Source organism: Phocoena sinus, chromosome 11 (assembly GCF_008692025.1).
Source record: "Phocoena sinus isolate mPhoSin1 chromosome 11, mPhoSin1.pri, whole genome shotgun sequence".
NCBI classification, from domain to species: domain Eukaryota; kingdom Metazoa; phylum Chordata; class Mammalia; order Artiodactyla; family Phocoenidae; genus Phocoena; species Phocoena sinus.
The window spans coordinates 81,886,405-81,912,343 of record NC_045773.1 but is presented as its reverse complement, the minus strand read 5'-3'; the positions used below and the strand labels follow the sequence as shown (position 1 = coordinate 81,912,343).

At 43.2% G+C, this 25,939-nt stretch overlaps 1 protein-coding gene, 2 non-coding genes and 1 pseudogene across 3 annotated transcripts; 1 reads left to right on the top strand and 3 right to left on the bottom strand.

The window, feature by feature from the left end:
* LOC116762187 overlaps positions 1–25,939 on the bottom strand; it is a 382,117-nt pseudogene that overhangs the window by 92,563 nt on the left and 263,615 nt on the right.
* TRNAM-CAU lies at positions 1,038–1,110 on the top strand. The gene has a single exon. It is a non-coding gene; the product is annotated as a tRNA-Met (tRNA).
* TRNAT-CGU lies at positions 3,609–3,682 on the bottom strand. Its single transcript has one exon. It is a non-coding gene; the product is annotated as a tRNA-Thr (tRNA).
* On the bottom strand, positions 10,702–19,838 carry GPX6 (glutathione peroxidase 6). Its single transcript, XM_032649306.1, has 5 exons — positions 19,752–19,838; positions 17,773–17,926; positions 13,015–13,132; positions 11,972–12,071; positions 10,702–11,195 (listed from the first exon to the last, which is right to left on the bottom strand). The coding sequence occupies exons 1-5, from the start codon at positions 19,836–19,838 to the stop codon at positions 10,989–10,991; spliced, it is 666 nt and encodes a 221-aa protein (XP_032505197.1). The 3' UTR covers positions 10,702–10,988.

Genomic DNA, 25,939 nt, shown 5'->3' with positions numbered 1-25,939 from the left:
TAAACTTATTGGGTCTTACTTTTCTCATACGTAAACTGGAGACAATAATAAGACTTGCCTAAAGTGATAGATAGGTAGATAGATAGGTAGGTTGATAGATAGATAGATAGATAGATGGTCAATACATGTAAGATACATATAAATTGCTTAAAAGAGTACCTTGCCCATAATAAGCACTTAATACAGCTTGCTATCATCATTTGTATCACTTACTAGTATTCATTGAACAACTTTTTTGTGTGTGTCAAGTGTTCAGTCTTTTAAATAATACTGTGAAATATTATCCCATTTTACAGATAATGAAGTTTTTAAAATTGACATATTCCCAAGAAACCAAGTGAATTATTTTTCCTAACTTAATAGATGGCACATACAAGATTTACACTTCAGTCCTACATTTTCCATTTTGGGACCGTTTCTACTTTGCCAGATTGAAATCCAGTATATTCTTTCTCCATTCTCAATCATCTCACCTCATCTCTTCCACCTTATCTCGCCTCTGTTTACATTATTCTGGACTTCTAGCCAGAAGAGAAGGGCCTTCAGGTCATGGTCATGGTCGTGATCAAAGACATCGATTGTAAGAGGAACATTGGCAGGCAAGGAAGTTCCAGAGCTAGATAAGGAGACAGCAGCTTCGCCCTCAGCAGAGCTAAACATTTTTGTGTGTCCTTCATTGTTGCAGTCTGGAAATCTTCATGCCTGTGGACCCAGCTCAGGCCCCTCGTATCTGTATGTCACTTTCTACACATGTTGTGAAGTGGGGCAGTGTGAAATCTAATGAAGCCTAATGTCTCCCAGCAGTAAGTGGTGTTTAAGGCATAATGGAAAAAAAATTCACCATGTGGCATATTTAATCAAGGATAAAATCCTGAAATACTTTTGGTCAATCATTGTGACATACTCGGAGCAATGGTAAACATATGCCCTAGCACATACTCTTATTTTTCACTCTATTCAAAAAATATAACTTCCTAGAAAGTTCGTATAAACATGAAGGAGAATCGATAGTTCTAACGAAAATAAGACAAGCCAGTGCCTTCTTAGCGCAGTAGGCAGCGCGTCAGTCTCATAATCTGAAGGTCCTGAGTTCGAGCCTCAGAGAAGGCAAGAGAGTTTTGTCACTCCTACAGACTCTCGTTTGAGAAAGAAACAGGGTAGTAAACAAAATTATCCCACTAATCGAGCTCTGCGGTGTGAAATGTAGGTACTAGGACTAACTCCCAGTCAGTCAATCTGATGTGGTTATACATGGGGCTGTAGTCCTTCAAGAAATTCAGCAGGTTTCTTTGGTACCAGTTTCCTTTGGCAGCAAGACAGTTTTTCAATACGTTGACTACAGTGCACACCCATACCATAAATCTGTATTAACTATTTGCTGCCCTAGAAAATTAGCAAAAACTTACCACCTTAAAATAGCAAAATTTATTATCTATCCGTTCTGGAGGTCAGAAGTCTGAAATGGGCCTTAAGGGGTGTGGCGGAGCTGCCTTCTTTCTAGAGGCCCTGGATAGAAATCATTGCTTTTTTCCAGCTTGTAGATGATGCCCCTATTCCCTGGCTCATGTTCACATCACTCTGACCTCTGCTTCTGTTGTCTCATCTCCTCTTACTCTGACCCTCCTACCACCCTCTTATAAGGACCTTATGATTACATTGAACCAATCCAAATATCCAAGATAATCTCCCCATCTTGAGATTCTTAACTTAATCACATCCCTTTTGCCTTGCAAGATAGCATATTCACAAGTTTTAGAGATTAGGAAAAGGACATCTTAGTCTACCTGCTGGTCCCCAAAGATTCACACCCATCCCACATGGAAAAATATTAACCCCATTCCAAGTTCCCCCCAAGTCTTAACTCATTTTCAGCATCAACACATCTAAATTTCGTCAGTTCAAAATTTGCAAATATCATCACCTAAATTTGGAATGAGTGAGGCTCTGTGTATAATCAATTCTGGGCACAATTTTTACTTTATTGATTGCTTATTTATGTGCTAGATATCCTTCTAAAATATTTTATGTGTATTTACCCCTTAAGTCCTCCCATTAACTCTATTAGGTAGTCCTATTACTATTTCCGTTTCACACAGGAGCACAGTGATGACCATCGAGATAAAGCAATTTGCCAGAGGTCCCTTAGCTAATAAGTGGAGCAGCTGAGGTTTGAATACAGGCAGTGTGAACTAGTTCAATAAAGCCCTAATCAAAATGAATGGCGGTGGGATCCAGGCATTGTTGGGAGTCAGTTTTCTGATTATTCAATATTGCTACTCATGGTTCTTAGAGTAATAATAATAGCCACTTTGTAACTATTTCTCATTAAAAAGTAAAAAAATAATTTTTTACATTTGCCAGTGATTTACCAAAGGACAGGATGACACTCTTTTGTTACTATGCCTCCACCCTATACTCTCCCCATATTCTTTCATTGCTTTATTTTTCTCTGCAGACTTATTCAGTATCTTATATGCTTACTTATTTTACACACTCATTTCTTTATTTTCCGTGTCCCCCCCCCACCAGAATGTAAGATACATAAGAGTAGTGCTTTTTGTTAGCTTTGTTCGCTGCTGTATTTCCTGCCCTTAGAAATATGCCTGGGGTGGTTACCAGAGGCAGGGATTGGGGGTGGCGGGCAAAATGAGTGAAGGTGGTTAAAGGTACAAACTTCCACTTATGAGATAAATAAGTCCTGAAGGTGTAATGCACAGGTTGGTGACTATAGTTAATGATACTGAATTGTATATTTAAAAGTTGCTAAGAGAGTAGATCTTAAAAGTTCCCATAACATGGGGAAAAAAATGTAACTGAAAATAAAAGGAAAGAAAGAAAGAAGAAGAAAGACAGAAATATGCCTGGTACATAAAAGACCAGCAGTTTACGCTGTTGAATTAATTGATGAATGAATGGGAGACAAAAAGACACAGAAGTTCCATAAATCTTTAGGGCTGAAACTCAATTGCTTTAGATATCTGGCAGAATTGTCCAACTTGCTCTTTTCTCACAGCAACTTTGTCCTAGCTATAGAATGTTTGTGTTTAGGACATTTTTCCTTCCAGTTGATCATCATTCCTGAAGTATTCTAGTGTTTTCCTTAAGAGAAGTAACATGGGAATATACTGTTCAAAATGGCAAGCATGCCCCTGCAAACATCCTAATTTTCCTTTAGAGCTAGTAGTGGATTCATTGTTCGTTAATTTATCTTATTTAATGAAATCAATTTTAGAGCTGGAGATTGTTAGACTCTAGAGAGATTATACATATCTTCCTGTTTGGGTACTTTAAACTGTAACACATTGTAGGTGCTCAGAAACACTTTACCACAGTTCAATGCAAAACCTATTTGAAAAGTGATTGAGGTAAAGTCACATGCAGTATTCTTTGGAGGTGGTTTGCATTTGAATTGTTATCTCCCTAAGAATCTACTTCTCTTCAGAAGTAAGGAATCTGAGCAAATTGCAGTCGAATAACTTGTAATGTATCTGATTGAGTTCTAGCGCTGTAAGTTTGGTGAGAATTCGTGGGGGATTAGTAGGAAGACACAATTAACTCGCCAATATAAAATAAATTTTCAGGAAGAGTTGACTTCTGGGTAAAACGCAAGGCCCTACTGGGAGTCGAACCCAGGATCTCCTGTTTACGAGACAGGCGCTTTAACCAACTAAGCCATAGAGCCACCTGAAAGGTGAGGGGACAGCCGAATCTACCCCATTTTACTTCGATTGGGTGAAAAAAATGACTTTACACTGTCTAGTGTTAATCTGTTGCCTTTAGAAAATATGCCAACTTCAGGGAGATGCTTCACTTCCTCAGAACGCGCTAGAGACAGAAAAATACGAAAGGAAAAGTAATAGGTAGGTGTAGCGTTAGACAAAGGATTTTTCTGTTATCCCAAGGAAAAGCATTACAGAAAGTCGAGGCTAGGAAATAAGTGGTAAAGATTTTTACAAGGAAATATGCCTTTTAAAAATTATATGTAATTTTAAAAAAACCTTCAAGGATTTGCATGAAATAACTGGCCATATGTGACAAAGTAACTCATTTGAGGTACCTGAAGGTGCCGGATTGGTGAGAGGAGGAACGTGCATCTCTCGGGTGGAGCCGAGGAGGCTGGGCGTTAAGGCCATCTTCCTTCAGCTACAGGTGTCAGCCCGTTTAGTTTCCCTCCAAATCCCGTGCTATCATTCTCAAGAGCACGGTCAAGATCTGTTGTAACAACCTTCCACCTGGAGCCTCTCAGGAGGGGTGTGGAGGTGGGAGTGCGGACAGGGAGCCAGGAACCTCTGCAGCTTCCGCCTCAGGAAATTTGGTGAGCATCTGAAAAAATCCAACCAGGAAAAAGGCTGTTTACTTCAGTTCCCCCCAATTTTTGTCCTCCTCTGTTCCTCTCGGACTAGGTTTTCACACTCAGGTACTTCTGAAAATCAGTTCGTAGAAGAGGTAACGCCTTCTCCCCTCTAACTCGGTCCCTGCACCCCACGGTGACCCACCTTCCCCGCACCTCCCAGTCGCATCCCCTCGGGGACGAGCAGAGAGCAAAGCTGGAGGGCTCTGGACCACTTCGCGGCTGCGCGCCCCCAGAAGGCCCCGCGTGGGTGGGGGAAGGGCCATGGGAGTCGGGATGAGTCCCAGTTCCCGCCCCGTCCCAGGACAGGCGGGAACTGGGATCACTGAGGTGATGCGGGCAGGGAGGCCGGGACGGGAGAGGGGAGACCCGAGGACCAGTCCAGACTGCGTTCGCAGGGTCAGAACCCGCAGGACCCGGGTGAGTACGAAGACGCGCATCACGCATCCCAGCCCTGAACTTTGGGAATTCAGGCCATAAAAACATATTCAGCAAAAAAGTGGGTCTATCGCACAGATGTTTCTTTCCATAGTCTTTTACAACAGGGTCTTTATTAAAAGGTCTGGGCTCGAATTCCAGGTGGTTAGGGATGCGGGGGCAGGGAGTGGAGTGGGGAGGGGAGTTCGTCTGCTTTCCGGTTGCGGACAAGAAATACAACTTCTCTCCGCCGACGCCTAAACTCAGCCGGCAAATCTGAGACTCATCTCAGGGTCGTCACAGTTCCAAAGCCAAGTCGGCCATGGTGATTTTCAAACGTTTTCTCAATGGTTGATTTTTCTAGACTCTAATGGATTTATTTTGTCTACCTCCTCGTTCTCATGAGAGACCGCACCAGAGGCGAAACTCGGGGGTGCTGGGTCCGGGTTGGACGGACAGAGGGGCGACCACCCGAAACCGAATTTTGCTCTTTCTCGGTAGCTGGGAAGATTCATTACAGCGCAGAGAATCAGGGAGGATGGAGCACCTGATATTTGGTGCGTGGGAATCTAGGAATAGTCTGAGCATACAATTTTAACTCTAATTTTGCCTGCTTGAAGGACGTGAAGTTCCCGACGAATGTCTGTTGAAAGGGAGTGGAGAAGGTAATATACACAAAGTTCACACTGAATTTACTTTCCTTATATGTCTTCTGAGCATTAGAAATAGCTGTAATTTGCTTTTTTTCCCCATGTACATAGAGGTAAATTGCCTAAGCGATCCAAAGCGTTGGGGGAGGGCGCTAGTCTCTTGGGATACAGAGATTCAAATCTCACCCCTGCCAATCGTTTTTCTACAGACCTTTCCATAAAGGGGAGAGAGCCCTTCCAGTCGCTTTTTTGGGAGTTGATAATTTGGCAGAGACGTGTTCAGGGAAGAACTTTGTCTTTACCATAATAAATTAAGGTTCAGTTAAAAAAAAAAAAGCTTTCCCCATATTTCCCCTCATTTTTCAGATCTTTGGTCAAGACTTGTAGTCCAAAAGGATAGACTTTTCTTTTTGTAAAAAGATTTTATGTTGTATATGTAACATTTTGGCAAGTTCGAAACCTGAAAAAGTATCAAACAGACCCTCCTTACCCCTAACCACCGTGCCCCCGCCCCCTGCTCCCCAGTCTCCCACCTCATCTCCACCTCCCAGAGAGGGAGCCTTACAGCCTTACAGACACACATACTCATTTCTGTGTTTCCTTCCAAGGACAAGTGCATGCATATAGCATTAACTCACTTTTTACTCAATGAGAGTATCAAACACGCTCTTGTGCACCTTAATCACTTCTAATATCTTGGAGTGATTCCACAGAGAAACATAAAGAACAGGATTTTTGCTAAAGACAGGCCAAGGTAGAGGACTAGTAGGGAAGAGGGCTCAGAGAAACCTGACTAAAGTTTGGTCAAAAAGGAAGTCTGTCAGATAATACACCTTGAGTTTGGACCCAGGTGGAAACCACAAAGGTCAGGGACTGAGGATACAGAAAACCAAGGGGCTGAATTGTCCATGTCAGCCCTGGGGTCCTAGGAACACCTAATGGCTGAGCGGGGGAGGCACTGTAGCCGTGGTCATGCAGAAGACATGGTAGCCACATGGAATACTAGAGAGATTTTCCTCATTCATCCTTTGTCAAAATTTCAGTACCTTCTGCTGCTTCTCCATTCCCTAGAGCAGTGGTCTTCAAATTTTAGCCTGTACTAGTATCACCTGGAAGGCTTTTTAAAACACAGATTGCTGTTCCCACCCACACCCTGGCATCCCCACCCTCCCCAACCCTCATTTATGATTCAGTAAGTCTGAAAGTGATCTAAAAACTGCATTTCTAACAAGTTCTCAAGGGATGCTGTTGGCTGCTGGTCAGCGGACCATGCTTTGAGAATCAATTCCCTAGAGATAGAAGGCAAGAAAGAGAAAATGTTGACTGAGTGAGGGCCTCTACTGGGGATTGCTCCGAATAATGAGTTGTTCATGCAGGGTAGTAGATGGTCTCCATGGCCTGATTCAGATGTGCTTGAAGGATTGTCCATCCATCCCTACCTGCTCTGAGTGTTGGCTCCTAATGGCCCATAGCTGCCCCTTTTTCAGAGTATTACCTTCAGCTGCCATATTCTTCAGAGAATTTCCTTCAGCCAAAGGGAGCTGTCTCACATCGGTTATGCCCCTGGGGCTCGAGGGTGAGCCCATAGCTAAAGATTGACAGACATGAGTTACAAAAGGCCATCTCTCTTCCTTCAAGATGGAAATAATTATAGTGCAATTTACCTGAAGCTAAATTCCATCAGAAATTGCATCCTTACTTCTCTCTTTACCCTGCCCTATTCTGCTTCACTGATTCCCTCTTCTGAGACTACTCTCTCAGTAAATTATGTGTACCTGACTGCTAGTCACAGGTTCTGTTTTCTGAGACCCGAAGCCAAGTCAAAGAGTATTCACAAGACCACAGAGCAAGATTCAATGTGCTGGCTATGGGAGGGACTTTGGCTACTCTTTATCAGATTTGGGGAATCCAGCTTCCAGAACTAACACGGGCACTCTCAAAGTCCAACAACCACCAGCGTCCATGCAGTCTACAGGGAAGATACTACATCTATGCAATAACTGTCATGGGGGAGACAGTATTGGGGCCTTACTTCCAGGGATGGGCTGCTTAACAAACTGGGAGTAGGATGATTAGAGAAGGTCTGAGTACTGGTTCTCTGAGCTTTAGAACATCCCTGTCCTGTCCAGGGGCTCTCCTCAAAGGTTTTGTGATTAGCGGAGCCTTAGTGATTTTAGATGCCTACTAGGTGGTTTGTTGGGGTAGTAGATTTATGCAACAACACTAGTCTTAGATTCAATTAGCTCAAGTCTATCTAATTTAAATGATAAATTGTGGCAACCTCTGGTTCGAGGAAAAAATTTGCAGCAATAGTAGTGCCAGTAATGATGATGATGATCACCATGATAGCCACTGTAAAGATTTAAAAATAAACAAAAAAAAACCTGCGGGGTTTCCCTGGTGGCGCAGTGGTTAAGAATCCGCCTGCCAATTCAGGGGACATGGGTTCGATTCCTGGTCCGGGAAGATCCCACATGCCACGGAGCAACTAAGCCCGGACGCCACAACTACTGAGCCTGTACTCTAGAGCCCGCAAGCCACAACTATTGAGCCCGTAAGCTACAACTACTGAAGCGCACGAGCCTACAGTCCGTGCCCTGAAACAAGAGAAGCCCGCACACCGCAATGAAGAATACTGGCCGCAATTAGAGAAAGCCCGCACACAGCAACGAAGACCAAATGCAGCCAAAAATTAAAAAAAAAAAAAATCTGCCATCAATTTAATTAAATTAATTTATTTATTTGGTCGTGCTGCGCGGCTTGTAGGATCTTAGTTCTCCAACCAGGGATTGAGACCGGGAATTGAACCCAGGGCCACAACACTGAAAGCCTGGAATCTTAATCACTCGACCTCCAGGGAACTCCCTCATAGTAAAGTTTTAACTGCTATAACAGACTAGCACTCCTGAGACCCTCCTGGGCAGTCTGCCCCTCCCAGAGTGTTCTGCCTGTGACTTTCCTTGGGGACTAAAGTCTGTTACATGAATTGGTGAGGAAGGGAGAAGTGGAAAGCTGTATCCCTTGATCTTCTCTTTATAAAGACTTTATCATCATCATCATCTGCAACATTCTGATTAGGACTGCTGATTCCACACCTGCCCCTCACCTGCACTCACCTCCCAGTGCAAGGAAATTTGTTTTTCATTTCTCTGTTCTTGGCTCTCCCCAGAACAACCTTTCTTTTCTCTTCAGGGCAGCCACTGGAGGGCACCAGGAATATGACACCTGGATTTTCCAGAGCAGTGGCAGGACTGAGATCTCTCCTGACACTCAGGCATAATGCACTTAGGTTGAAGCCACAGTCCCCCACCTTCATCACTTTAGGTCTTTACTATGGAACAGGTGATATTGTTCCCCTGGAGAATTCACTTTTTCTCCAGCAACTACAGTTTCCTGGTTTGGGCTGAACCAGTATCTTGAGAGAATTCTATACATTGTGTCATCCCATTCTCCTCCACCCACTTCCTGCACCTTGAGTATTCTGATCTGAAAATAGTAACAGATTTGGAACCCTTCTGAGGACTGTTAAGGTTCCTGGAGGTTCTCAAGACCTGCAGAGATTTCAAAGAAACTAAAAAATGAAACCCGCATTTCTCAACACCACTGTAGCTGGTTCTGTAGTCCCCTCACTGCCCTAACTGCCATAGTGCCTAGTAAAAGACTTATGACGTCTCAGATCCTGTGGGTTATGGCCAAGGACAGCCAGGCTTCTTTTTTTTTTTTTAATCCATTTTTTTCTTACTAGATTTTGAGTTCAAGAAGACAAAACATCCAAATATTTTCCATTTCTCATGTGTGTCTATCACCTATGAATTTTTAGAGTCTTAAGAATCACTTTCCTGGTCATTTCTGGCTTAGTCTGTCAATTTTCATGTTGCTGTATAAAGATTGTCAGGGGCCACATTTCTGTTTAGGTACTAAACAGGATTATAATGTTTGACATTACTCACCGATATTTAAATTCTGTGTACTTTTTTTTTTTTTTTTTTTTTTTTTTTGGCGGTACGCGGGCCTCTCACTGCTGTGGCCTCTCCCGTTGCGGAGCACAGGCTCTGGACGCGCAGGCTCAGCGGCCACGGCTCACGGGCCCAGCCGCTCCGCGGCATGTGGGATCCTCCCGGACCGGGGCACGAACCCGTGTCCCCCGCATTGGCAGGCGGACTCTCAACCACTGTGCCACCAGGGAAGCCCCTGTGTACTTTTTTTAGTGCAAAAAAATCTTTAAGTGCAAGTACCTACGTTCATAGTAATTTGTGAAAAGGAAAAGAAAAACACCTATTTTATTCCTCCTGCAATCTTCTCTTTCCTGTTTCTGATATCCTGAAATCTGTCTTCATATAAAAGACTGAACTTTAATTATAAAACAGCATGGGCTAGATAAGGCTGCCAGCATGTTCTTTACTCCTGTGATTAGGAGTGGGTTTTGTTATGCTTTTCTTCTAATTTAATGTGATTTTAGATTTTTAACAGTGAACAGAAATTAATTTTGTAAACAGAAATATATGCATATTTGTTGAGAGAGAGAGGAGAGAGAGAGATTTTTTAAGAAGCAAGGATTCCTCTCACATAGGGGTTCCCCAGGAGACCTGAATGGGGGGAGGGGTACAGGGGGCTGACTCCAAGAGGTCTGTGTTCATGTCACAGCAACTCTATGAGCAGCCAGTCCCACCCAGTGTTCTTGGATGGGCCAAAAAAAGGACTAGAGCACTTTTGAGAAAACCAAAATACTAAAGAGCTAGGTGAGGTAGTCAAGGAAACAGAAATAAAGTGAGAGAGGAAGTGATATGACTCCACACAAAATATGGGACTGGGAAAACACCAACGGGAAGCCAGACGCTGCAGAATTTTTTTAAATTTGAGATAGTGATAATGATGAGTTTAAAGGGTGAGGAAAAAGCCCATCATTCAGGAAGAAGGAACATCCCTGCCCAGGTGCCATGACCTGAATCACTAAGGGACAGGCACCAAGGAAGCTTTCTGGTAGGGTCCGACCCACAGGGGCTTTGGGATCCACCATCATGGAGATGTCCCTCCTTTCATGTGAGTTGAGGTTTCAGCTCTCACTCTGCCTTCACAGATCCTACAAGAGAACTACAGGTGTCAGGGAACTAAAGGAAAACTAACCAGGGAGAGGAAGAGTTTAACGTTGCATGCCTGTTTTGGAGGAGGGAAGAGGCTATTAAGGAGATCTTGAGAGTCTTGCTGCCAGTTTCTGTTTTCTTTAAACCTTCAGGATGTGGAAGGAGGGTGTCAGAACTGCTGGGGATTACTTTTTTAGGGACATGGGTAGTACTTTTTTAGGGACATGGGTAGTCCGAACCATCTACCTATAATATGATTTTCCTTTGGAATGGAGTGGAATAAACTTGATACTTTGGGATCGGACAGTTGGGAGTTAGGTTTTGTTTCCCTTAATCTACACACACACACACACACACACACACAGGTATTTGGGCCGTACAGGATGTTTTGGTCATGTGGAAGCTGGGTAGGATGGAATCTGGAGCAAAGATGGATCCTTAAACATGTTCTTTAGGTAGGAGGCAACTTGTGATGATGTCTGGCCCTTCCTATTCGCTTTTGAACTGCTTCATGTACTCCAGGATGTCTGACTTGACTGTGCTGATGGAAGCCCGGTGGAACCAGCATATGACAGGGACTCCATCAGGCCCCACCAGGAACTTCTCAAAGTTCCAGCGGATGTCATGGACCTTCATGGGCTCCCAGAAGAGTTGGCTTGATGAGCCAAAAAAATCAGAGGTTGGAGGGCAGGAGTTCTGGAGCAGAGATATGGAAACAGCAAGACAGGTTTTTTTCTGCTTCTGTGTGGTCCAGTCTTATCCCTACCCCTAGAAATTCTACTCACCATTATGTATCTCAGTATATTAACTACTTTACATGCTCTTAACGAACCACAGACATTTCAATACATCACTACCAGTACAATCAAACAACCAAGAGCTAGAGGGTATGATAGCAAATAGAAAAATTTCCTCCTTTCCCTGTCTCTCCCTCACTCCCATGATTATATCATGGTGCTTCAATGAAAGACTATCTTCTGTTTTCTTTGGTAAGTCATAACATTTCTTTAGTTTCAGTTTCTTTAGCTGAAAAAAAGGGGTCCTTCCATTCCGGGCTTACATGGTTCTAACACTCTGTGACTCTAAAGTTAATTACCACATGATACTCTACATATCTATTTCTATGTTTGTCTCTCTGATTAGATATGAATTCCTTCAGGGAAGAGATTATGCCCTATTAATATTTGTTAACTCATTGTGTAGCACAGTTCTTGCACACAACCAGGGATTTTATAAATGATTGTTGAATGAATGAATCATTACCATTCTGTAGGGAAGGTCAGTCTATGTTAGAGCAATCATATGTTATGTTTCCTCTACTTGAAGCTAAAGCCTCACAACAGATATTGCCATGATCCGTGAACTGAGCATTTCTTTCCAAGGAGTCCAAACTCAATCCTAGACTTGAGCCCCACACTTTCAGGGCATCTCTACCTACCTGACCAATCCTTGCCAGGTTTATGTTTGCTTACCTTCAGGAAGCTAAAGATCTCCTGTTCTTTTTCTCCATTCACATCCCCTTTCTCAAAGAGCTGAAAGTTGGGAACAAAGCCACCACCTGGACGTACATACCTGCAATGAACCAGAGTGTTCCTGAGAGGATCCAAATTAAGAAAAGGATGGATAATAATGGCCACCACAACAGGAAATCAGAGGTAAAGAAAGAGAGGCCGTAGACAGGGAAGGTGAGGAAAGAGGTCTTTGGGAATCAGAACTTCATGCACAGGCTTTAGGGAACCAATGGAGAATTCCAAGAAAATTGGAAGGCAAAATATTACTCAGCCATAAAAAAGAATGAAATAATGCCATTTGCAGCAATGGATGGACCTAGAGATTGTCATACTGAGTGAAGTAAGTCAGACAGAGAAGGACAAATATCATATGATATTGCTTATCTGTGGAATCTAGAAAACAATTATACAAATGAACTTATTTACAAAACAGAAATAGAGTCACAGATGTAGAAAGCAATCTCATGGTAACTGAGGGGGGGATAAATAGGGGGATTGGGATTGACATATACACACTACTATATATAAAATAGATAAGTAATAAGGAGCTACTGTATAGCACAGGGAACTCTACTCAGTACTCTGTAATGACCTATATAGGAAAAGAATCTAAAGAGTGGATATATGTATATGTGTAACTGGTTCACTTTGCTGTACAGCAGCAACTAAAACAACATTTTAAATCAACTATGCTCCAATAAAAATTTTTAAAAAAGAAAATTGGAAGGTTAGGATTCTTGATTCATTTCTATTTCCTGTATCTTCTCCTTTTTCCTGTGCTTCTTTTCCATTAGATTTCCCGTAGTCTTACCATTAAAGTACTGAAAGGTAGAGAGTATTGAGCACTGCCAGTAGGGCAAGACTGAATTCAAAGCATCATAATGATGTTCTTGAACCCATTCATCTGTCAGTCACCCCAGAAGTCTCCAGAATAAGAAGCCTCTAGGTAGAATGTGGAAGGAAAATCCTGACAGGGTCTTGCAGGGTCCCAAGCAGGCACTTACTTGAGCCCCAAAAGGATCTCTGAGTTTTTTGCTGGTTCTTGTTTTCCAAATTGGTTGCAGGGAAAGCCCAACACAACTACACCAAAAGGCTTCAGCTCCTCCTGTAGTGCATTCAGTTCTGTAAGTAGAGAGTGAACTGCATGGATAGCCCGGCCAGCAGCCCTACCTTGAGCGGTAAAAGACCACTGATTTATCCACTTTTCACATGAGTAAGCTGAGGACTATGAAGGGGAAGGTTCAAGATTACAGAAATTGAGGAAACAGAGCAAAAAGCTAGAACATAGGTTTCCAGAAGCACATCCCAATAGCTGCCATTTTTCTTGTGCAATAGCTCCCATAAGTGGCTCTTCATCATCCAATAGGAGCCCTCCTTTAAAAGCACAGATTGGTTAGTACTCTGTGTGTGCGTGTTGGGGGGAGGGGGGGTTCTGCTTGATTCTGAAGAGAAGTCAGATTTAAATGCCATTGCCTTCCTTAGTTGATGGATTGATTGATTGATCAAAAATGTTTTAAGGAAAGGCAAACAAAATGGACATGCTACCCCCTTCCTCTCACTATGCCCCATGATGACACAACTTGACACGCCAGTCTCCTTCCCCGGAGCACTCTTTGGTGCTCTAACCTGGGAGTTGTTGAGGGAATCAGTGAGATGCTAAGCTTAGCTCCAAAGCATTCTCTACCTTTTTGTCAGTTCCAGTGACATAACTGATGTCATTTCCCTGGAACACTCACTGGGATTCTAGGCTTCAAACTCCAAACTGCTCTTTACCACTGCCAGGAAGCTTTCCAACTCTCTGTCTGGACTTGTACCATTATTTCCAACTTTAGCCATTTTCAGTTCAGATTTACTGATTCCATGACCAGCACCAGCCAGTCCTATTCAGACTCAGCTCTATCTGCTGGCATCTCCCCCAAGGACCTCTTCTTAAAAGGAAGTGCTTTCTTCTCTTTATATATTTATTCAGTTACTATCCCTTTTATCTTTAACCATCAAGAATATTTCCTTCTTGAGCTTCCCTGGTGGCGCAGTGGTTGAGAGTCCGCCTGCCGATGCAGGGGACACGGGTTCGTGCCCTGGTCCAGAAAGATCCCACATGCCGAGGAGCGGCTGGGCCCGTGAGCCATGGCCGCTGAGCCTGTACGTCCAGAGCCTGTGCTCCGCAACGGGAGAGGCCACAACAGTGAGATGCCCGCGTGCAGCGAAAAAAAAAAAAAAAAAAAAAAAATTTCCTTCCTGTTGCGGAAATACCTAGCAAACTTTGGTTCATCTGGAGTAAAATTTGAATGAGATGCTCTTTATAATTCTCATGAACTAGTTTAATAAATTATAGCACAGCAATACAATGGAAAATTATATCCTTTTTTTTTTTTTTCTTTTTTTGGTCTTGTTCGTTTTTTGGCTGCATCACATGGAATGTGGGATCTTAATTCCCCATCCAGGGATGGAACCTGTGCCCCCTGCAATGGAAGCACAAAGTCCTAACCACTGGACCACCAGGTAATTCCCTGGAAAACTATATCTTAAAATGAATGAGGAAACTCATCATGTGGTGACACGGAATAATGTCAAAGATATTTTATTATGTTAAAATGCACTGTGCAGAATCATTTGTGTGTGTGTGTGAGAGAGAGAGAGAGAGAGAAAGAGAGAGAGGAGACAGAGAAACTGATTTCTTGCATATGCATTAAAGATTTATGCAGGGACTTCCCTGGTGGTGCAGTGGTTAAGACTCAGAGCTCCCAATGTAGGGGGGCTCAGGTTTGATCCCTGGTCAGGGAACTAGATCCCACATGCCTGCTGCAACTAAGAGTTCACATGCTGCAACTAAGGAGCCCACGTGTCTCAACTAAGGAGGCTGCCTGCTGCAACTAAGGCCTGGCACAACCAAATAAATAAATAAATAATAAAATAAATATTTTTAAAAAAAGATTTATGGAAATGTACACCACAAACTGATAACACTCGTTGCCCAAAGGGAAGGGACTGTGGAAGATTTCACTGTAAAGCCCTTTTGTACCTTTTAAATTTTGAATCTTGTGACTGTATTACCTATTCAATAAGTTTAAACTAAAACAGATATAAAAGCAGATTTACATTCCATGGAACTTCTGTTTACACCTCACAACTTTTTAAGCTTACCATATTTTTCAAGCTTAACTTTTTGAAGGGAGGAAAATCCCCACTTGCTAAATGATACTAAACTGTTGTTTAGCCTCTTATAATTCGATCCTGAGATTTTTATAAAAATTTAAAAAGTAGTCTTTAGCTTTTCAGGTTTTCCCTAGAGTTGACTGTACATAAAAATAATAAATATAATGTGACTCCCAAATTCTTTTAAATGTCTTGCTCTTTTCAAAATCTATAATTTGAGAGTATCTTTTTATGCACAATTTCAACATTAAATTGAAAAGGTCTTTAGCTTCTTTTGGTAAATGTGAATCATTTGGTTTTTGTTGTGCTTTGGTGGAGGGGGTATTTTAATATAATTTTTGCCTGAATCAAGCAGTCCCCACTGTCTTAGTCCATTCAGGCTGCTAAAACAAAATATCAGACTGGGTGGCTTGTAAATAAATAAATGAGAAATTTATTTCTCACAGTTCTGGAACTTGGAAGTCCAAGATCACGGTGCCAGTACTGTAGGGTTCTGAACAAGACCCTCCTCCAGGGTGCAGACTGCCAACTTCTTCCTGTGTCCTCACATGGTGTAAGGAACTGGGGAGCCCTGTAGGGTATCTTTTGTAAGAGCATTAAGCCCATTCGTGACGGTTTTACCCTCATGACCTAAGCACCTCCCAAAAGCCCCACTTCCTATTTCCATCACATTGGGCATTAGTTTCAATATATGAATTGTGGGGGGACACGAATATTCAAACTGTAGCACTGCTGAATGTTAATTTTCAAATATCAAAATTTGGTGAACTGGGACTTCCCTGGTAGTCCAGTGGATAAGACGCTGTGCTTCCATTGCAGGGGGCCCCACGTTCGATCCCTGGTCGGGGAAATAGATCCCGCAAGCATGCCACAACTAAAGAGCCCGCCTGCTGCAACTAAGGGTCCGAATGCTGCAATGAAGATTCCGCGTGCCGCAACTAAGACCTGGTGCAGCCAAAATAAATAAATTAATTTTTAAAAATTTGGTGAACCATATATCTTAGAAGTGAGATTGCAATATGCCTAAATTTAAGTGGTGTTTAAAAAGGAGAAAATTGTTGGATTTCTTATTATTGGAGCGCCATTAAGACAAATTGATAGGACTTTATATTTTTGATCAGTTGACTAGATACTGATGTCAATATGTGAAAAAATTTCTTAAAATTCATTCATGTATTATTTTGATCCATTTTTTGGTGGCACCGGTATAATTTATCTTTCGAATTTATCTTGAACTTTTAAAAAAAGCTGAAAATAAAGTTCTTGGCATGTCAAAAACTGCATCTATCTCTAGTATAATCCATCTAAAACTTTAACCTTTTCTGGATCAGCAGGAATTCCAAACTCTTTCCCATGAGTGCACAAATAAAATGGAAAATCCACCTCAGCCACCAAAGTTGAGCCAAGTTTGGAGAGATGAAGCATTTTCCCAAATAGCTCTCACTCCAGTTAAATACTATGTAGATAGTAAACTACATTTCCTCTTCTCTGCCATTTGGAGGTGCCTGTGGAACCCAACAGTGTTTTCCAAAATATCAAAGATCAATCGTCTTTCCTGTTACCAGAAGTCACCAGTGAGAAAGATAAAATCAGCCCCTGAAAGCTAGATTCTGGCCTGGGAGTCACAGCTAGGGTTTGGTGTTCTCCTGTTGAACATAAACAGTTTCACAGAAGATCAATATCGTACAAGTGACCATGATGAATCAAGGCAGAAACAAGAACCACTCCATAATCATGTTTGGGGTTTTTTGTTTTTCTTTTTTGGCTGCGTTGGGTTTTCGTTGCTACGCACAGGCTTTCTCTAGTTGTGGCGAGCGGAGGCTACTCTTCGTTGCGGTGTGCGGGCTTCTCATTGTAGTGGTTTCTCTTGTTGCAGAGCACGGGCTCTAGGCACGTGGGCTCCATAGTCGTGGCTCATGGGCTCTAGAGCGCAGGCTCAGTAGTTGTGGCACACGGGCTTAGATGCTCCACAGCATGTGGAATCTTCCTGGACCAGGGCTCCAACCCGTGTCCCCTGCATTAGCAGGCAGATTCTTAGCCACTGCGCCACCACGGAAGCCCCTTAATCATATTTTAACCACACAATACATGAACATTATCCAGATCACAAAAATGACCAAGCATCATCCTATTCTTACCAATCTAAGTGATTGCTGTTTCTTTACCCTTGCTTTATTCCTCCTACTCTGTAGATATGATTTGTTAAGATACCCAGTCATTGGCTTCCCCCAAATCACCTAACACAAGCCGAGATCCTCAAGTCCTCAAGTCCGTTCTAACATCTTCTTACTGAGAGCCCCATGGTTGTCTACAGTATATGTTTTCCCTCAGAACATCGAGCAACAAACTCAACTACAGATATGTTCCTGGAGGTCTTTGACTAAATCTTTGGGAGAATCTTCATTTTCATATCTGGGGGTAATTCTCCTGGCATTCTAAGGAGCAGAGAGCAGTGGCAGGATTTAGGGGAATAGTCACATGATGATCAGCTATCCCCGCCACATCCCCCTGTTTCCTCCTAATAACAAAGTAGCAAAACCTTCTGGACTTAGAATATGGTCATCTGACAAAGCTAGTTCCAAGAGAGGTGAAACATGAATTCTTACCAGGATACTGAGCTGCCAAGCCTCAATAGGTGGCCACATTGACAAAGAGGACGTGCTTGCCCGCATACTGCTTGAACTGGATATACTCCTCGCCATTGAGGGTGAGGGCTCCATACTCATAGATGGTGCCTGTCACCCCCTTATAGCAATCCATCTGGAATGTGACACAAATAACCATAATGATGCAATGATAAGACAAACGATAATCCCCAATATCTGTGGACTTTTTTTAAACTCTAAGAACTGAAGAGAATTTTCAAAGTGATATTTTTAGTTATGGCTAATGCCACAGGTAGAACTTATATCTTCTAACTTACAATCTTTTTTTTTTAACGGTGGGACAAGCACTTTATAATCCTCTTCCCATTCCTGGAATATGAACACAATTTCCCTCCATTCTCCGATCTACAATTTACCTGCAGTCTCCTCCACAGCCTAACACCACATTCCAGTCATCCCACCCCTTCTCAAGTATTCTTAACAGATTTTGGTAGAGCTTCTCATAACAGAAATATGTTTTACATAAATTTCTCATCTATATAGTCTTACATTGTAATTTCCTTCCCCCAGAGCCCAGCAAATAACTTGTTCCTCCTCTGGATCCCACTGAAGGCACCTTCCAGAGTTTTGTTGGTGGGAGCTCACTGGTACCTACAGAATTCATCCTCGACACCCCTTTCTTCTTATCTCTATGTGAAACAGGAAGCAAAGGGAAGAGACTTCCTACGCACAAGCATGCCAAGGGAAAGAGTGAACAGGACCTGGAGCAAAAAGCTAAAATGCTGTTATCTGAGGAGAGGGACTCCTGGAGATGTGGAGAAAAGGCATAGAATTTTAGAGTAATTTAAGTGAGTTTCAATTACTCTAAAATTCTATGTACGTAAATGTCTGCCCCATGCAGTGAAGGAATTGCTTGTGGGTCAGCTCCTGTGGGGAGAGTGGGGCAGAAAACTCTTTTATCATTTTCTAAGCCTGTTAGTTCTGTCACTAGGATACCAGGCATAGCTTCCCCTTCACTATCCTTGGAGAGAAGGAGGCTGACGTAGGGCAGGCACGTTCCCTGTGTTCCATACATCCATACACATCTGTGCACAGACATTAATCCAAATATTTGAGAGTATTAGCCTAAGAAAGCCACCAAGAAAGGGCTGTCATCTATGTGCCTGCATTCTCTTTTGCGTTCATGCTACCTCAGCTCTCTGCTGAAGAGTTTCTAGCATTTGCCTTTCTTTCTAGTACAATTTTTTTTTAAAAAGTGGAAATCATCCTGTGAGCTGTCATTTGTGTGCCTCCATTTTCCTTGTCTTCATGCTGCCTTAGCTCTGGGCTCAACAGCTTCCAGCTGTCTGTTTCACACATGGATATCACCCTGTGATCCAAGCTTTGTTTCCAGGATGCCACATCACCTCCCCTGAAATTAAAATTGGCCAGCAACTCTCTGGGCCTTTTGTGTTTTATTATTCCCTGAAAAAGAAAAAACAAACAAAAAAACCCCTCTCCCAACCCTAAAACTCCTTAGGGCACATTTCAGCACCAACTTCTTTTCCACCTGCCCCGAGATTTCACCCTCCCCAAGAGCAACCAGTTCAGCTTCCCTCTAATCCAGTTGCTGCGTCATGTCCTCTTTCCCGGACCCGCAATAGTGCCTGAGGTTCCAGACCAGAGTGGAGGGGACGGGCTCTGGGGTATCAAGCGGCCACCAGGGGGAGTGGCAAAGAGGAACGCAGCGAGAGCAGCCTGCATCCTTGGCCCACTTTCGGCCCAGTGACCCACCAGGCTCAGGGGAGACGATCCACGTAAAGAGAGTTTAGGAGAGCCTCTGCCTCACAGGACAGCAGTGGCAGTGGCAGATGTCAGTTTGGAAGGGCTGGGAAGATGGATCTCGTCCTTCGTAGAGGGGGAGAAGGGAGAACTCCTTGCATCCTTGGCGGCCAATTTAGTCATCACTAAATTGACTAAATTCCCTGCGGGACACTCACCTTCATCTGTTGCTGCTTTGGGGTCGGCTGAGCGGAGCCGACCAGGAACAGTGAGAAAAGACAGTAGGCCCAGAACTGCGGGATCATGGCTGGAACTAGGAGTTGTAGGCGAGCCTCAGGTCCCCAGGGATCTCGGCTCCTTTTGAGCCCCTGGCAGGGACCAGTTTGAAGATGCGCCCTCCAATCGCAGAGCAGCATTAGCACATGGGCAACCCCCCCTTCCCTGCCACCCCGCTCTCCCTCCCCTTTCTTCTTCCCTCTCTCCAACCTTCCCCTCCCCCTCCCCCTCCCCCTCACTCCTCCGCCCACTCCTGCAAGCCCTGAAGGCTCAGAGCACCCAGTGCCTCCGGGTCAGGCCACCCGCTGGTGTTCTGGCGCCCCGTGCTCTGGCAGGTGAAGGCGGAGGCTTCCCTCTTTGGAACTTGAAGTACTGTCTTTACCTTCTCCAGGCAGTTCCTAGGTGCTGGCTCTGCATCCAGGAAGTAAAGCCACCACCACTGAATCAGAATCTGCTTTTAAAAATTAAGATCCTCATGTAATTTACACACAAGCTAAAGTTTGAGAAGCATCGTCCAGATGACTATTAATCCTTTGTACTGTCCCCTCAGACTTTCATCACTTAGTCAACAGCACACTGTATTTTCTAATTATGAAGTCCAGATGTGGGGACCTGCATGTCTCAGACCCTTTGCCCTGAGATCTGTCCCCTGGAGAAGGGCTTGTTAATGCAGGAGTAACACAGACGATGGATACACATTCACAGGGGGAAGTTATCCAGGAGAAAGATCTAAACTGTGCATTAGGGAACTGCCTTGGGCTCGACTGAGCTTCATTCTCTGTAAATTATTGTAATCATCTCTACCCCACTTACTCCATAAAACTATTTACTGTGAGGTCCTAATAAGGTAACAATCTGAAAGTTGTTGCAAAGTATTTGAATGGGTGAAGAGTCAGAGTTGTTTCTCCCACCCCTCCTCCCTCCCATCTGCTCCCTTCCGGCTTTTCACTGCCAGCTCAGCTTTACTAAACTCCCTTGTTTATTGAAGTGATAACTTCTTCCTTTTCAGTTCTAAGCCCCTTGACATCCAGTCCCCTCCATCCGCATTGCCTCTTCCAGGTTTGCACAAAAGCCTTTCTCTGCTCCTGAAACTTAAGTCTGGATGGGGTTGAATTCTCATGAACTCTGTTGGAAGATAAGCTTTCTGTTATCTCAGATTTCTTCTCAAAGGCCTATAATCTATGGCCTGACGGCTGATATCTGATCCAGCCAAGCAGGTCCTCGAGGCATTTAGAGCAGTCATGCAGAAGGCGTCCCTCTTTTGGCACAGACCTACACACATTCCCAAGCTCCTTGGCCTCTTGCCCTTCTCATTTTTAAAAATGGCTGAACCTTAGACTGTGAAGCTATAGCGACCATTGAGTTCAATACCCATGATAAGGGTATTGACTAGCTCCTTATCTCAGAAAAAGCTAATGTCTCTGTACCTTAGTTTTCTTATCTGTAAAATCAGGGTAATAATAGTGTCTACCTCCTAGGGCTGCTTTGAGGATGGAAAAGAACTCAGCCCAGGGCCTGAAACATGTAAGCAACTGGAAGTCTATTTATCATCCACATGTTCATCTTTATGCATCAGAAAACTGAAGCCCACAGAGAGAAGAGACATCTCAAAGGTCACAGGTTAGTAATGGTGAAGTGAAAGCAAATTCCTGATTCTTACCATAGAACCCTTGCTCTGGTTCCACATGGATCATCAGTTGTTGTGACTAAATCTTCAATGTCTGAGGCGATTTACTTTTGCTCATCTTGCAATAACTAGCCCTTGAGTGGTGAGGAGACACTTCTGAATAGACCTTATCAGTAAGTTAAATAGTCTAAAACCCCAACTTCCCATGTTCCTATTCCAATATTCCTAAGTTTTTGAGCACCCTGGGTCCTGGCCTCCAGTGATGAGAAGTGAAGGTACAGAGCACACACTGAGCAGGAGGAAAGGGGCAGACATCTCATGTCCCTGATCCCCCTGAAGGTATTTCAGGGCTACAATTCCCCTTCACTCCTCCTCTGGAGCCATAGTTCACATCCCTATTAGCTCCTTCCAGGAGCTTTGCTTTCATCCCTTAGTTTGTCTCTTCACTTCCGTTGAGGCCAGGGCGGGCCACCCCAAAATATGCCTTAATGGCAGACTTTCCTGGTGGTGCAGTGGTTAAGAATCCGCCTGCCAATGCAGGGCAGACGGGTTCGAGCCCTGGTCTAGGAAGATCCCACACGCCGCAGAGCAACAAAACCCCTGTGCCACAACTGCTGAGCCTGCGCTCTAGGGCCCGTGAGCTACAACTACTGAGCCCACATGCCACAACTACTGCAGCCCGGGCGCCTAGAGCCCGGGCGCCTAGAGTCCACGCTCCGCAATGAGAGAAGCCACCGCAAAGAGAAGGCTGCGCTCCACAATGAAGAGTAGCCCCTGCTCGCTGCAACCAGAGAAAGCCCGCACGCAGCAACAAAGACCCAACGCAGCCAAAAATAAATAAATAAATTGCTGTTGTTTAAAATATATATATATTTATATGCCTTAATGCCATGTTGATTATTTTGAATTAGTTACTTAAGAAATGATTGACGCAAGAGAGACACTTTGACCCTCCTCTCTGTCTCCCTGAAAGCAGGAAATAAATCTCCCATGTGAAAGGTACATTCCCTGCGTCTGGAGGCATCAGGACATGCTTATCACCAGAGAAAGGGAATTTGGGCAGAGAAGCTGTATAAACAAACCCTGTTACTTCTTCAATTTACTACCCCAAGCCCAAACTCTGTTTAGATTTTTCACTAATTAAGCACCCAAAGCCTAAGTTTCTTTGTCAAGTCCTCACATATTTATTGGTCTTTGTCTAGAAAGTATAAAAGCTGCCTGCTTTGACCACTTCTGGGGACCCATTTCTATAAGACCTCCCTGCACACAAATTAAAATTTGTTTCTTTTTCTCCTGTTAATCTGTCTTGTGTTGATTTTATTATGAGTCTAGCCACAATAACTCAAGAGGGATAGAGGGAAATTTCCTCCTTCCCATACTTCCCAGATCTTCTCCAGTCTCTCTTCCTCCACACTTTGCTTCTATTCTATGACTTTTCTAAAGGTCAGTTTTGTTGACATCGCTCATATTTAAAATACTTTGATTCCTCCCTAATTCTTACACTTTCAATCTGAAATTCTCCTATGGGGCACTCATCTTTCCTGATTTGACATTAGTTAAATTTTCAGGTGTACCCTTCCCTCCATAAATGTTATGTTTCTGGCAGATTGAACTGTCTTCATCACTCAAAATCCACCTAAGGTGTTGATTCTTGACATTTTAGGTAAAATCTGGCCAGTACTTTGGGATCATTCCTGAAAGATTTTTTGACACCTTAATTGCATGTTTTTGTTCAAAATGATGGGATACAATTATCAAACAAGACCTCAGAGGTAACTCTCTGAGGCCTGAGTCACAAATCAGGGGTCTAGTGAGCTTGATGAGGGCTTGAACTTAAGCCATAGAGTCAGTCTCGCTGCCTTTCTCAAATAGCCTAGGGCTAGGGCAGAAGAGGATGGGAGACTCATATCAATTTGTCTCAATCACTATTTCTTTGACCCAATTCTTTGACCCAAGCAGTTTAGATGACATAGACAGGACTCCTAAGAAGAGAAATGATTTGTACAAGGTCACAGGATGTTATGGGCTGAGTTATATTCCCCCGCAAAAGGTATATGGAAATCCTAACCTGCAGGACCTCAGAATGTGACTTTATTTGAAAGTAGTATCTTTGCCAATGTAATTAGTTAAGATGACGTCATAACTGGAGTAGGATGGACACCTAATCCAATATGACTGATATCCTCATAAAAAGATGGCCTTGTAAAGTACGTAAAGAGATTGGAGTTGTGCTGCCACAAGCCAGGGGATGTTTGGGCTTACCAGAAGCTGGAAGAGGCAAGGAAGGATCCTTCCCTACAGGTTTCAGAGGGAGCATGGCCATGGTGACACTTTGAGTTCAGACTTTAGCCCCCCAAACTGTGAAACAATACAGTTCCATAGTTCTAAGCCACTTAATTTGTGACACTTTGTCATGGCAGCCCTAGGAAACTAATTCCTGTAAATAAGTCTCAGTTCAGAGATAAGAACTGAGTGCTCTCTGATTTCCAACAAGTTTCTTCCATTGCCTTATGTCTACATTCACCATAAAGTTCTTTCATTCTCAGTTTCTTTGATTGTAAAGGAAACAAAATTCTTTATTGCGTCCATACAGGCCTTCATCTTAGTTCCAGAATGAAACTATTTCTTTATTTACCTGAACCTCAACTTAGAGATTCAAGCCTCTGCTTGATTCTAACTGAAATATTTTTCGGATTTAATCTATCTCCCTAGGTACATGGACCCTCCTCTCAGGACTCCAGGATTTTCTTCTCTGGACTCCAGGGATTTTCTTCTCTGTTTTGCAAAGGAAAGACATAGACTTTAATTGCAGATCTGCCACAATTTTGTAATGCCATTCCATACTGTAAATGATATTTTTCATTTTGCCCTCACTACCAGAGTAGAAATAACTCAGGAGAGTAAGATTTCCCCCGCCCCCCCGCACCATGCAGCATGTGAGATCTTAGTTCCCCAACCCATGCCCCCTGCACTGGGAATACAGAGTCTTAACCACTGGACTGCCAGAGTGTCACTTGACTTCAAATCTAACTTTTTTTTGTTTGTTTTAAAATCGCCTTTGACTTCCTTAAATCCATTAACTACACATAGTGGGAATTTGAGTCTGTAACAGGGAAGAACTAACCTGACTCCATATTGAATCTATTTCTTTAAGTTGTAGCCTTTGTGCTCTATAGCTAATTGCCTCCTGCCCAGCCTTGCTAACTCTGTACATAGGCATGTTAATCATAAATTGAATGTGGCCTGTAGCTTGAAGTATACAGAATAGTCCCCTTCCAGAAGCTCCACCTCCCATGCTTAACCTTTAAAGCTAAACTACTTTTGCTTAGCTTGTAGGTATACTAATCATTAGAAAGATAATTTTCCCTTGCTTGGTGACCACTCATCCACATAGAGATAAGGAGTTGCAGAACAGGAAATAACATCTGTCTTGTTGAAGATTTACAGGAGCATCATGGCCAACCCTACAGTGAACAACTCAAGAACAAACGATGACCACGTCCCCTCCAAGATCTGGCTGGCACCAAGAAGTCTGCAACAACTCGTCACCTCTTGACCTCACTTCCTCCCATTTCCCTCTCTTTGTAGCATAACAGAAGCTTGTATTCAAACCCAAACAAGATGGTTCTTTAGGACATTAGTCTGCCATCTTCTTGGTTTGCAGGTTTTCTGAATAAAGTCTCTATTCCTTGCCCCAACACCTTGTTTCTCGACTTATTGGCCTGTTGTGTGACAAGCAGTATGAGCTTGGACTTGGTAACAAGGTGAATGATGTATGGTGTAGTTTCCTTTTTTGTAACATTTTTATCCATGTTTGTGTCTACTATTGCCTCATCCTTGAGGACACCTCAGATCCAGGCTGGCTGTGGCCCTTAATGTCTTCCTTAAGGCAACTTGCCCTGAAGCAAAGTATTCCTGTAGGCTCTGCCACTATTGCCAAAGTTTCCATCCTCATCTGCTCCAAGAAATAATTCTAGGGTTTGGTGAGACAAAAGGGATAACGTGTAAAGAAGAATGTATACTTTCCCAGCTAGGGCCCGTATCTATTATTTCCACCTTAATATACCAGGGAAGTGCCACTGTGTCCATGCACAGCCACGGGCATCTGAGACACCCACAGCACCCACAAGAGCTAAGCAATTTATTTGGCCACAGAACCAGGCATCCCCCAATAAGGCATAGTCCCAAAGTTTCTGTGACTCAGGCCTTGCTCCTCCCTCAGAAGGAAAGACTATGCCATCTCATCAAATACTGCAAACCACAATCCAACAATTAACCTGGGGGTAGGAGTTTGGACTAAAAGATGACCGCTTTAAGTCCTTTCACATTTAATAATCTTTTAATATTTCCTCATCTTTTAATATGTTCAGGTCTCTTGGTTATCTAATTTGACCAATTTTCACCTTGCGAAGACTGAGAAGTGAGAGTATTGCCTCAGCAAACTCTAAAATTGTAGTGCTCAAGTATTGCAGCTTCCTTAATTCATGTATGGAAAGGCAGAGG